Source organism: Dermacentor silvarum, chromosome 2, assembly GCF_013339745.2.
Source record: "Dermacentor silvarum isolate Dsil-2018 chromosome 2, BIME_Dsil_1.4, whole genome shotgun sequence".
NCBI classification, from domain to species: domain Eukaryota; kingdom Metazoa; phylum Arthropoda; class Arachnida; order Ixodida; family Ixodidae; genus Dermacentor; species Dermacentor silvarum.
This window is the reverse complement of record NC_051155.1, coordinates 136,155,186-136,168,940: the sequence shown is the minus strand read 5'-3', so window position 1 is coordinate 136,168,940 and position 13,755 is coordinate 136,155,186. Positions and strand designations below refer to the sequence as shown.

At 51.6% G+C, this 13,755-nt stretch overlaps 1 protein-coding gene across 1 annotated transcript in view; it reads right to left on the bottom strand.

Annotated features, from left to right (window-relative positions):
• The window catches only part of LOC125943541 (uncharacterized), a 48,994-nt gene that overhangs the window by 24,271 nt on the left and 10,968 nt on the right, over positions 1–13,755 (bottom strand). Inside the window, exons 2-4 of the mRNA XM_049662911.1 lie at positions 6,692–7,870; positions 2,823–3,227; positions 2,041–2,313 (exon numbers count right to left, since the gene is read on the bottom strand). Of these exons, the coding sequence (XP_049518868.1) occupies positions 2,041–2,313; positions 2,823–3,227; positions 6,692–7,780 (1,767 nt within the window). The 5' untranslated portion in view covers positions 7,781–7,870. The remainder of the gene's footprint in view (positions 1–2,040; positions 2,314–2,822; positions 3,228–6,691; positions 7,871–13,755) is intronic.

Here is a 13,755-nt window from a genome sequence, read left to right as displayed (position 1 = left end):
AGAGACAACTACTCGACCATGCATGTGTCGCGTGCGCAGATGGCGCTGTTATCGCGACACGCGTAACGCAATTGGAGCTAAATTTAGCCGCGCGGGCGGCGTTCGGAGAGGCGTAGCCCGGCAGTACATGGCGAAAAACAGAGCAAATTGAACACGTACGGAGAGAAGAAACACACTGAGAAGTTACAACACGCAAAAGAGCCCACTGTACTATAAGTTAACCGTAACAAGTCTGAAAGTTGGGCAAGTTGGCTACATTCATGGTGAAAAGCAGCGCAAATTGAACGGGGACAGACAGAAGAAACACATGGCCGAACGCTTTCTTCTGTCCTTCCGCGTTTAATTTGCGCTGCTTTTCACCATGAACGTACACCAATTTGTCCAACTTTCAGCCTCGACAGAACGTTTGTTGATCCGAGCAGGAAACACCCCGCGGTGGCTTAGCGGTTACGTTTTTTTTTTTTTTCTTTTTTCTTTTTTTTTTTTTTTTTTTCTTGCGCGCGATGTCGCGGGATCAAATCCCGGCCGAAGCGGCCGCATTTCGATGGGTGCGAACTACAAAAACGCCCGTGTCCCGTGCTTTCGGGGCACGTTAAAGATCCCCTCGTGATCAAAATTAATACGGAGTCCCCCACTACGGCGTGCCTCATAGTCAAATCGTGGTCATGGTACGTAAGATCCCAGAATCCAATCCATCCGAGCAGGAATGGTTGCGTTTGAGAGAGCTCACTATGCCATAGTTGGTATAACTTATCAAAGTCGTACTGGTGCTCACCAGGAGTTATAAAGCCCACAAGTGTGCAATTTGTTGCAGAAGTATCCCGCTTAATTAGTCAGCTATGCACCCCTGCGATCGACACGTACGGTTCAGAAATGGCGTGAAGAGACTCGAGCAGCAGAACAAAGGGGATATCCAACCCCTTTGACCACGGCGGAACGTGTCGTTCTCCATGGGAGCGCAAGCGCAGGCGATTGAGGAAAGTCATGATCCCCAATAATCTACGAGTGCTGCGGACTCGAGCGGCGCGCAGGGCAGTCTTCGGAGCCGCCAGTAGGGATGTCATTTCGTTAGACTCGCGCCCAGACACCCTCTGTAAAACAAACGGACCTACAACGAAAATGGGGTGAACACGATTGTAAAATTAGACCGTAAAACCTGCACTAGCTGTAACTTAAGTTAGGCATGCAAGCTTGTGCATTTGGTTACAGAAGGGTGCATTTTGCACAAGGGTGCATTTTAACACTAACACGAAAGTGTTTTATGCCGGGGTCCACCAAGACTTCACTGACGTATTTCCGTCACGGAAATACGTCACATGAACATACACGAACATAATACAAAGAAAGAAACCAGAAGAAAAAGTTCCACAAACATGCAAAATTTGGAAATCGAACCCACGACCTCTCGGTCCGCGACGATAGATCGCCGAGCGTTTAACCCATTGCGCCACAAACGCATTTGCAGAGAGCTACACAGACGCGCCTTATATATCTAACACTCCTCCGTGTACCCGCGCTCTTGCTCGGGGCGGTGCCGCCGCCTACGAGCAGAAAAGAGAAGTACTGCATTATGACACTAACGCGCACCGACAGTGAACGCTTCGGTGGTCTCAGCACTACGACGCCTCGATGCCAGCATTCGAAGGGACGCTGGCATCAAGAAGCACTACCAACGCGTTCTCGCAGAAGCACTACTAGGTGGCGTTCACCGTACTCAGCACAGCGGAGCGTGGCCTCCGCAATTAGCTCTGATTGCACCCTTGTGCCCGTACACTGTCTGCAGCATGCATGAGACGTTTCCCGTACCCCACTGCGACTGCGTCCCTTATGCAGCCAACCCGATTTCTTTTTCTGCGTATGAGCCATTCGCCGAGACAGCAGAAGCACCTGCAGCACCCAGCAGCATCGGCAGCCGCAGTCACATAAGTTCGGGAAGTTTCACCAAGAAATGTTCGCTTTATTACCAGAATCCCGCAAAGGGGAGAGTTTCCAACGCTCACTTTGGTCTTCACGCGCGCCATCTTTAGGCTCATAACTCGCCCTGTACTCGCCTGAATGAACAAGGCCGGCTTGACACTCGAGTTGGAATCGGACGCTCGCCTCCTGGCCGTGCGGACATAGGCGCGGAACCAGGTGTTGATGCCATAGGTGAGAGTGAGCGTCAAGACGGACTCCAGGGGATGCTGCTCGTTGCCGTACGGGGCACCGAAAGGCCACGGAACAGCAACGAAGCCGAAAAAGTTGATGAACTTGTCGACGGACGGCGGTGTCTTGAAGGTCCCCGCGCATTCCCGGAGAAAATCGGCTACAATGCTGCACAAAAGAGCGGCGGTGGAGGGCAGAATGACCACAACTATTCGGCACAGAATAACCGCACTGATCGTACAACAGAACAGTTATATATAAAAATATAATTCTGGGGTTTTACGTGACAGAACCTCGATCTCATTACCAGGCCCGCCTGGGGAATAATTTTGACCAACCACGGCTCCTTAATGTGCACCTAAATGTACACGAGCGTTTTTGCATTTCGCCTCCGTAGAAATGCGGCGGCCGCGTCCGGGATTGAACCGCGACCGTGATATCAGCAGCGCAACGACATAGCCTTTGGGCTACTGCATTACGGACCTAACGTTACCATTGTCATTCTTCGGAAGCCCATCTTCCGACGAACCATATACGAGGGGGGACTCAGAAAAAAAACTGGACTGGCTTCATGGATCTTATCTATTACGTGCGACAAGCGCATACGATAGGGTGTACACCGCTTCTATATAAAGTATGTGTCAGTACTCCTTCAATAACCCAAAATAGCGACATACGCGGACGCCGTGAAGGTAGGTCTGTCCCTCCAAGAACATCTTAACCATCTGCAGCTCGTACTGCTTGAAGACGTTCGCCACCAGGCTCAGAGAACCGCGGCCAGTGCGGGAGCTACGGTGGATCCCCTTGGAGCAGACGAAAGCGTGCATGTCTTCGCAGGGGTCGACGCTGTAGTTGAGCACGTTCTCAAAAGCGGCCGCGAGTTCGCCACAGGCAGGCGTAGAGCAGAGGCGGGAAGCTCTAGACACGGCCACGCTACCGATAATCCACAGGAGCAGCGACACTACGAACGTGAACAGGACAGCGATGCCCGCCATCCCCACGACGACGTACCGCAGGTTTTGCGTCGTCAGCGATTGCTGGGACGTTCCTGGCGCCTGCGAATCGGTCCTGAGTGTGGTCGCCTGAAACAAGCGGGTGGGTTCAGTGCAGTGTTGCCAACCCTAGGAAAATTTCCCTAGATCTAGGGAATTTGTCAGGATCTAGGGAAATTTTCCGCTTACACGTGGACGAAAGAAACCGCTGTCGCCATGGAACTACAGAGGTGAGGTATAACTATAGAATTATAACTTAATTATAATCGTATAGCAGCTCAGTGAACGCATATTGTCAAGTAAACGACAAGGTGTGGTTGCCCTGTGGCAGTTAACAGATCACTCTTACTGAACTGTTGCCGTTCGTACCTAGCTGCGTATACCTAGCCAAAGGAACTGTCGGTATGATGAGCGCAGAACCGAAGTCAAATCCTTTAAGAAATGTATTGAAAAGTACAAGTTAGCTGATGCGAATGAGCGGAGCCGTTGAGGCCCGTAAATGACCAACTTGTATCTGCTTTTTTGTACAGAACACGCGTGCTCATCGTGCTTTCTTGTCCGCAGTAGAGAAGCTCTACGGTCACGTCGTCGCGCACATGCAGCTTCTCTACTTTTGGCTAACGTGCGTTCTCATACTCCTGCATAGCAGTAGAACGTAGAACTTTTACAGCCAAGCTGTATACGACTACCCCGGCAAGTTTTCTGCATCCGTGCGTGTACACCGTCGCGTCGACAAAGAAAAAAATTTCGTCTCCAGAGCTAGCGTTATTTTGAATTACCGCGCAACAGAATTATGTTTTATCGTATGTTCAAGTTGCAGTCCGATGCTATCACGTGTGCAGGTTGTGTGTAAACCGTACTATACAAATTTTGTGACGCACTTTGAGAAGTTGAATTGTTTCAATAACGCACTTGTGCCAGGCGGAGGGTCCACTAGAATGAGGATATGTGCTGCACTCCGGCACACCTGCGTGCGCGCGTGAAGAACGTGTGCACACGATGTATCTGTTTTTCACGAGCGGGCCCTCTGTCCGTTGCATCGGTCGCGCAGTGTGTGCTGCGACCATAATCGACATCTCGGCAAGACTTCAAAAATTGTTGACGCCGAGTTTACTGCGACCGTACTCGACATCTGGACAAGACTGTTAAAAAATTGGTGACGCAGAGTGTGCTGCGACCATAATCGACATCAGGGCAAGACTGTTTAAATCTACAGTGACACTCACTTTGTGAACACGCAATCATAGGGACGCCGCGAACGTGCACCGCGGCGTCGAAGCACCAGCGGAAAGGGCGCGAACGAGGTCGTGGACGCTACATTGATCTCAACGGTGCGACGCCTTGTGGTGGTGCCGATTGTGTTAAGTCGGCAACGGCTTCGCTGTGCATCCACTTTCACAGGGAGGCGGAAATATTTGTTATGCTTTCCTTAGTTTCCGCAAGCATACTCGCAAAATTATAATACTTTATTATTATTATTATTATTATATTATTATTATTATTATTATTATTATTATTATTATTATTATTATTATTATTATTATCGCGTGTCTGATGGTAACCAAAACACCTCGATAGGAACAATTTTTCTCCTAAGTTTGACATTGTAGAGGCTGTGCGCGAATAAAGGCTGTTGTAAGCATTGCAACTTGCACTGTGACATCATTTCAAGAGCAGTGACCAATAAATCATTTCAAACGAATGCATAAATGAACTAAAATCTTCAGTGTATTTGCGTAGCACATACGCAGTTTATCTTACAGAGAACATACTCAATAATCTCATTTTAGCTCATGAGCTCATATGGGTTCTTATATCCAAGCTGCGTCCTGCATGTATTAACCCAATTTGTAAATATTAAATTGCCCTCTAATTACAGTGTCAAACAGTAGTTCCTTGGAACACACCCTGGCATCATCCTAAAATGGTCCTTCAATTATGTACCTGGTATGTGTTCGGTATCTACTCGGGACGGACAAATGGACTTGATCAGGAGCCCTTTAGAATTAGTGCAGGACATCCTTATGATATACAAATGTCCTGATGCCGCCATCCCCGAGTCTTACTGAGGATGCCTTTGCATTGTCTGGGTACAGCCACTATCGCGAGTGCCGTTTGCAGACTCCTTGACTTAACGTAGCACGCATGACATGGGCAGAGAAACGCAAGCGATACATTCGAGAGCTTATCGCAAATGAACTTTATCGAGAAGCAACAATACTTTTAGATAGAAAAGAAGTAGCTTTGGGTTATCGCTAAATATTGTGGCGCCTTGTGATGTCCCTTTCATTCTTGCGAGCATGCCGGTCAGGCTAGGTGTTCAGAACGGGCTGGGCAGACATTTGAGATTCGCAAAAGAGCTTGCTAACGTTCTCAGCAGCCGCAGCAAAATATTGGAGTATGTGACCTTGGCCTTTACGCCACTAGTTGTAATTAACTGCTTGTCCTGACCGCTAAGAAACAGTAGCCATAACCTTCTGAACCACTGGTTCAGCAAAAAGCTAGCGCAATGTTTCACTACGTGTTTTCATCGAAACATATTGCGATAGCAATTATGCGGGCACTCTTAGATTATGGGGTTTTACGTGCCAAAACCACGATCTGATTATGAGGCACGCCGTAGTGGGGGACTCGGGAATAATTTGGAGCACCTAGGGTTCTTTAACGTGCACCTAAATCTAAATACACGGGTGTTTTCGCATTTCGCCCCCATCAAAATACGGCCGCCGTGGCCGGCATTCAATCCCGCGGTTACAACCCCCGAACCTCCCCCCCCCCCCCCCCCCCCCTCCCGTCTGTGCGCCACTGCATGAATACATGCCACTCGATGACCGCAGAAACTCGCTGTCAAAACGCTGAAGTGAGGAAGCGCGGCAGTAGCAGCGAGCGAATTGACTTTTGTGCGGCGTCTCGCATCAACGCGAACTAAGCCGCGAAAACAACGCTCTGGGGGCTGCGCCATAGAATAAAGAACCAACTTTGGCTGCGCCCCCGCCGCCGATGGCTTTCAAGACAGCGCGCGGCCGCCCGGGCCGCCCGTAGTTAGTAGAATCCCCCCGTTCCCCTTCGCTACCCTCTCCCCGGAGCCTTGCAGAGCCTTGCGGCGCCGGCCGCGCGGAGTAGAACGCACCCCCCTCCCTACCATCTCCACCTCCACGGAGCATTGCGCTTCCTTCCCGCTTTCCGCCCTTGCGTGCGCGAGACTGAGCGGCGATCGCCGGCTCACCCTCGCATGCTTTCACTCGCACATATGTACAGCATACGGCGCGCGGCGACGATCTGACGGAACCTCACGACGACGGCGACGCCGACGGCAGAAAGGCGCCTGGAGTGTCCATATAACTACTCTCGCAATAAAATCCGGAGTCGCAATGAGCCGACATTGCCAGACCGACTGACTGACAGTAGGACGAGCTAAGGTGGCAGCCCCTTTGCGGGGCGATTAAGTGCCCCCTTTGCATTTTGTTACTAGTAGTATACCGGATGTCTTTTTTTCCTTTTCACGCCAAAGCAAGGGTGCACTGGAAATAACCAATTGTTGTAATCATACTTGCCAAGTCCTTAAGCGTTGAAAGCGTGTACGCAGAACGTATGTCGCTCGACTTTCGCGTGCGACTATGGCCAGTCATTGACGTTTTTTGGGTCCAAGTCATGTGGCTAGATGTCAGCGCTGCACCGCTTTCACGCGCCGTCTGCCTGACATTCCTCGCTTGTGCATGTGGTGATATGATGTTCACTCCGGTAGGTTTCTTGCGCTCTACTCCGCGGACAGCACCGCCTTCTGTTCCGCCTCCAGGATTCCCGACAGTATTCCATCCTGCAGGTTCATCGGCACCACTACTGGCGGTAGTCCCGACGAGCGTCCTCCCATGGCTCGCAGTGGTTCCGGTTTGGCTGCCATCCTCCTTAGTTCTGCTAGATTCGTCACAGCGCGCGTTCTCTGATGTGGCCGCCCAGCTTGAAGAGACAACGCGAGGTCCTTCGTCTGCGCTCTCGCTTCTCCGCTGGAGCGAATTTTGTTCCGCTCGAGTGAATTCGTCGGCAACCTTGCTCTCTTTTATTTCGAGGTTGCTTTCCCGTGATGGTGCCTTCGGCTGCCGTTCATTGCCGATGGCTGGAGAAGACAGCAGCTCGTGGCTGAGCATCCGCTCGTCATCGCTGTGACATCCTGCCACGCCAGCTACTTTAGGTTTGCACCGCTTCCCGTGATGATTCTCCCGATTTGCTACCACGTCGGTCTGCTGGTGCGGACCTCGGCTTGACGACGTATGCGAGGAGTGTCGCCGGTGTCGCCGAGTCCGACTCTGCCTTGTGGTCGCTGCAGTAAGGGTGGCGGTGTCAGCGAAGTCCTTTGGTTGCTCTCTGGGCCCTATCGGTGACTTGCGTTCAGCTGCTGGATTTGGAGGTGCTCCAGGCGACTGAATTGCGGAGTCTCGTTTTGCCGAAGGTCGAGGCAGGTTGCTGTTCGGCGACACTGGCGACACTGCATTGTTTGCAGACGGTGAAAGCGGAAGAGACACCGCTGACACCGAGCGGACTGGCGCCGCCCTTTCGCTATTTCCCGTTTCACCAGACGTTCTGCCTTGCAGTGATCCTTGGCTCGAAGTTACCGGAGGGCCAGGTGGGTTGGACTTGGTGTCCATACTCGATGGAATACGCTCACTGCTTAAGCCTCTAGCGCTCGCAATGCCTTGGCGTTCTCGCTGGAGCCACTGGTTGCCAGAGCTTTAGACCTACAAAAAAAGGCAAAATGTTCCTGATAAAAGCATCCTGAAGCTCTCTCCTGCTATATACATCTTGCAGTTCGAACAATATATAGATGAACTAAAAGTGTCACATCTGCATGTCTTGTATTACAAGCAAATCGCTCGTACTCGTATGTGTCCCTTTAAAGCTCCGGTCGCTTTCGGCACACACCTTCAGCTACGGAATTAGATGCTCTGTAGATAACTGTGACAATATTATTTTTTTCCGTGGTGCTGCAGACTCAATAAAAAAAAAGTCTAGTTGGACGGGTTGATCTATTTGTGCATTCTATCGTGCCTTTGTATTACAGAGTGATTAAACGTTCACTTATAGTACAGTTAGACAAAAAAATCCACAAAATGAATTTGAAAATTACATTCTGGTGTTTTAACTGCATGCCAGAACCAGGATATGATTATTATTGCGATAGCAATTATATGGACACTCCAAAGCAGATTTCTGCCGTCGGCGTCACCGTCGTCGTCGCCGTCGCCGTTGCCGTGAGGTTCCGTATGACGTCAATGGAGATGAAATCGTCGCCGCGCGCTGATAAGTGGTTCTTGAGGGAAAGGGAAAGGTTGGCGCTATCTTCTGCAGCCCTTGAGGGAGCACGGCTCAGCGCCAAACGCCGCGCGCCGCCGAACGCTGTATGTGCGAGTGAAAGGGCGCGAGGGACGCGCTCTTTCACGGGGAGTGAACCCACGGCGGAGAACAAACGCGCGTTCTGCGCCGTGCTTCCTTAAGGGCTGCAGAAGTAGGCGTCTCTTTCCTCCTTTACAGTCACCATATATGTAGAGCAAACGCGCCTTCTTCCGACGCGCGAAGGGCGGTGGGGGGGGGGGGGGGGGGGGGAGGAGGGAGGTGGCATTTAGCTGCGGCACCAAGTGCCTATTTGTATCAGAGGCTCCGGCAACAGTCAGCAACGCCGCACGCATTTTGTGCGAACGCGGGCAAAACGCCGGTGGCGTCGACATTCGTTCTGCGTGTTGCCGGTGCTGCTGCATGTCCAAGTTTATACAGCTGATAAAGCTACTATCATTACTCCGTATAGCTCTCTACAAATTTGCTATCGCAATTGATGCTTCGCCTTTCAGGTGAAACTGCGACCACTCTTTAGGCACGCCTCCGGAACATCTTTGACCGCCTGGGCTTCCTGCGCAGCCAATGCACGGCACACGGCCGCCGTTGCATTTCGCCCCCATAGAAATGCGGCCATCGCGGCCGCTATTTGTCTCCCGCGCCCTCGGGCTTAGCAACGCAACGGCGAAGGCGCTACGCAACCACCGCAAGGTGATAAAAAGAATTCAATCACAACGTACAAATTATTATATGTACAAATTAAATATTGGCGACAGTCATTACAAGAAAGAAAAGAAATGGGGCAGAAACTAATGTCTGGGGAAAATGCCACGTAATGCGTAGCATAATATGGAATCATTACTTATGAAGACATACGAGGACCCATGCTTATACTCTACCCTTGAAACCATGAATGCCGCATTTTAAGTGATAAGCGACTCCAAAGAATACCGCGCGCACTGTGACCATCTTCCCAATAAACTCGTTTTAACGTGAAAGCGTTAACCTCGTCTCGCAGACAATCCCGTGTCGGCGCCGGCGTTCCGTGAGTGAAAATTCGCGTGTATATTTAGGCATATGTATATGCCACGCCTTGCTGTATGACATGCGGTATATGCGGGTTACATTGCCAAACCATTATATCACTATAAAAATGTTTACCACCAATCTTGTGTTTGGTAAATGAAATAAATATTGTTGTATTGCTCTTTTTTTTTTCTCGGGTAACTTTCCCGCCGACGCGCTCGACTGCGTTCAAAGCGGCCGCTTCGGAAGCTTCTATCTGTTGTTGCAGACGCAATTTTCTCGATGCTTGCATTTTCCGCGCGTACCTTGCCCGTGCGCAAGTTTTCGCCTGCGTTCTAATGGCGCCTCCATAAGGGCTACGTTCTGTATACGTTTCATCGCCGTATTACAGACGTCTCCTTTCCTCGTCACTGAGTAGTTCCATAGTCGCAGAACTCTCATATTCAATGCAATGATGCGATGCAGGTTTTGAGCCATAGAGTTTTCTATGATTATTGTATGAACGTCTATGGTATCGGCTTTGGTAGGATGTGTCGCCACCTGGCGGCTTGCTGACGAAATACCGCGTCGGAGGTTCATGCACCGACAAGTAAGTAGCGGTAGGGGGGGGGGGGGGGGGGGGGGGGAGTTTGTGTATTCACAGAAATTCATATATTCAAGCCTAGATAACACTACAGTTCTTTTGGGTACACGAAACGGAAGGACGAACGAAACGGCGCAGAAAAAAATGTCACAGTTTCGCCCTAAGGGCGAAGCAATGAATGCGATAGCAACACAGCAATGTCATACGAAGTAAGGTGAGCGGCTTTGGTAGCAATATGAATTGTAGTAAACATGAGCTGATTAAGTAAACAGGTGTGCTGCAGCGTAAGTAGACCGACATGAAGAGAGACTCGATGACCACGAGAAGGCGCGTGTGAAACGGTGGTGTTGATGAGAAGCGCTTCCCGTGGGCAGCGCGTGCGAAGGGACACATCTGTAGCGCTGCACTGCCGATCCGGGCAGCCTTGCATGTGTAGCGTGCGTTGGAAAATGTGGCCCGACTATTACTAACTGAATGAACAAGCGTGGTGTGAGCGCGCACAAACAAACATGAATAGCTCACACTGAATGACTGCAGACAACGACCGTCAAAACTCTGGCAGCAAGCGGATACGCCGCAGCGGCGAACGTACGTGCGGTCTATCGCTTCAACGGAAACAGCGCATAAAGGTCAGAGCCGTGTGGAGATAAGAGACGGTGCGAGCGAGCGACGATCGCGGTTGTTGGCAGCGTAGAAGTGCGCCCCCCCCCCCCCCCCCCCGCTCCCTCCGGCGCTGGCTTACCGCTTCCTTGCTTGCGCGTGGGAGAGATAAGAGACTGCGCGGACGAGCGACGAGCGCGGTTGTTGGCAGAGAAGGGCCCCCCCCCCCCCCCTGCTCCCTCCGGCGCTGGCTTTCCGCTTCCTTGCTTGCGCGTGGGAGATTGAGTGCGTTCGCTCTCCGTGATAGCGCGCGTCCCCGCACGCTTCCGCTGGGGCATACGGCGCGCGGCGAAGATTTTATCTATACGGAACCTCACGGCGACGGCGACGCCGACGGCAGAAATCCGGTTGAAGTGTCCATATAATTGCTATCGCAATAAAACTCAGCAAAAACATAAGCATGGCTTCACGCGCGCACAAGCAAACATGAACGCATCTCACTAGGTGCCCGGGAAAACGCGCTGTCAATTTATCTGTCAAAATGCTGTAGTGAGTAAGAGCGGCAGCAGCTGCGAGCGAATTGAGCTTCGTCCGCCGCTCGCATCAAAATAAACTAAGCCGCGAAAACAGCGCAGGGAGGACTGTGCCTCCGACGCAGATGGCGTTGAAGATACCGCCGCTCGGGTGGGGGCGCGCGGCGTACAATGCAGCTAGGGAGCCTTAAAGCCCCAACCAGACGTACGCGTTGGAACGCGTCCGCAGGCGCCGTGCGCCTGAGAGAGATTGTGGTTGTGAGGAGGAAGAGGCGCTATTTTCTGCCTCTTCCTCTTCACAACCACAATCTCTCTCAGGCGCACGGCGCCTTCGGACGCGTTCCAACGCGTACGTCTGGTTAAGGTCCTTAAGGGAGCCTACATGCAAGCGCTTGCATGTAGGCTCCCTAAATGCAGCCTCACTCCTCCCTACCCTCCCCCCCCCCCCCCCCCGGAGCCTTGCGGCCCGGCAGGCACGCGCGGTCGCTCGGGCGACGCGGAGGAGAACGCCCCCCCCCCCCTCCCCCACTCTCTACCCTCCCTCCGGAGCGGCAGCGCGACTGGAAGACGGGGCGCTTCCTTCCCGCTTCCCGCCCTTGCGTGCACGAGATTGAGCCGCGATCGCCGGCTCACCCTCGCAAGCTTTCACTCGCCCGCATACAACGCGCGGTGACGATTTTATCGCCCGAGCACTTTGCACGGAACTTCACGGCGGCGGCGGCGGCTGAAATGCGCCTAGAGTGTCCATATAATTGCTATCGCAATAAAACAGATATCTACACTGATATCTACTTTACTGGCGAAACGGACATATTCAAACATGGCCATGCCTTCATTCAGCATAGTGCTCGTGCGTCAGTACTATGCACTTTGAAGTGGAATGAGGTAGTACGAAGTTGGTTCACGGGCAGAACATCGGGCTGCAGTGCCGAAGGTACCGGGTCACGACTATGACAGACACCCCAGATGAATGAGGAACCATTTTCATGCAACATATGGTCACTGCGTATGTAACACTAAGTGTGTGCCGATCTTCAATGGAAAAGAACTGCTTAAACAATTCTTCGATGCTGTGCAGTATCAAACCCGCGTGATATATAGTCAGACAATCTTGTCGGGATATATATTTACGCAAGCGCCAATTAAGCGCGGAAGAAGGCCAAACGGAGACTAGACTGCAGGAGAGCATACACACCGTGGAAAGCACACTAGGCGAGATGGGACTAAACTGTTCGGCGGCAAAATCGGAGCTTTTGGTGCTAAAACATCGAGGCAGGGGTCGAAGACCCAGGGGCTACGTCCCCGGGAGGAACCCAAGATTATCTTACGCTGTCACGACGGATCCGCGATCAAGCAGGTCGAAAAGATTAGAGTTTTAGGCTTCCACATAGCAGCGGGAGGTACCAACCTCAATGCCATTCAACACATTTCAAACAAAACGGACCAAGTCATCAGGTTACTAAGGAAAATCACCAACAGATACAGGGGCCTGGGTGAGGACAACGCTCTAAGGCTAGTGCACGCCTTCGCTCTCTGTCACTTCACCTACGTGGCAGGTCTACTCAAATGTTCGCAGGCCGAGCTGAACAAGCTCAACACTATGATCAGGAAGTTAGTCAAGGTTACCCTAGGTATACCCAACAGCACCTCGAACGTGAAGCTCATGAACCTAGGCGTACACAATACGATAGAAGAGATGGCGGAAGCGCACAGATGGCGCAGCAGGAAAAACTGACGAAAACGCGAGCGGGCAGGCTTATACTCAAAGCAATAGGGACAGACCCCAATAGATCGAGGAACCTGAAAGAGGTCGAGGTAGAGTTGAGCGCGGACCTTAGAGACGGGATCAGAACCACCCCCCCTCCCGAGAAACATGCACTCAGAACACAATGTTAGCAGGAGAAAAGCGAGGGCGAAAGCTTTGTTGAAAGAAATTGAACAGCTAGGACAACAGGCGGCCCTCGTAGACGCTGCCTGGGTCAAAGGCAAAGAGGCCTACACGGCCGTGGTGGTCGACAGCCAGGGAGAGGTACGGGACGCCGTCCCCATCTTCACTAAGGATTCCACGGTAGCGGAGCAAGCCGCGATTGCTCTAGCCATCAGGAACCGTAAATGGTCTTTCATTTATAGCGATTCAAAATCAGCAATTCAGAGCTTTGACAAAGGCTATGTCGCTGGGACTGCGGCTAAAATTATCGACAAGGTATAAACTATCAAAACTGAAATCCGCTGGTTTCCTGCACATATGGGACAAGTGGACGAGGCTCGGCTCAACCTCAACGAGGTGACGAATGACCTGGCACGAGGACTTGCATGCCGTGCCGGTCAGAACCGAACCGACGCCCACTACCGTTCCGGGGATCATAAAGATCATTTACTAACTTACAACGACATAACTAAGTACTACTACTTGGGGCGTAGGCAATTCCCACTGCCACACGTAAAGTTGAACAGAGCTCAGGCAGTCACGCTACGTTTACTGCAAACCGGGACGTACCCAACTCCCTATTTCGTAATTAAAATTCACCCGAAGACAAATTAGGAAAGAATG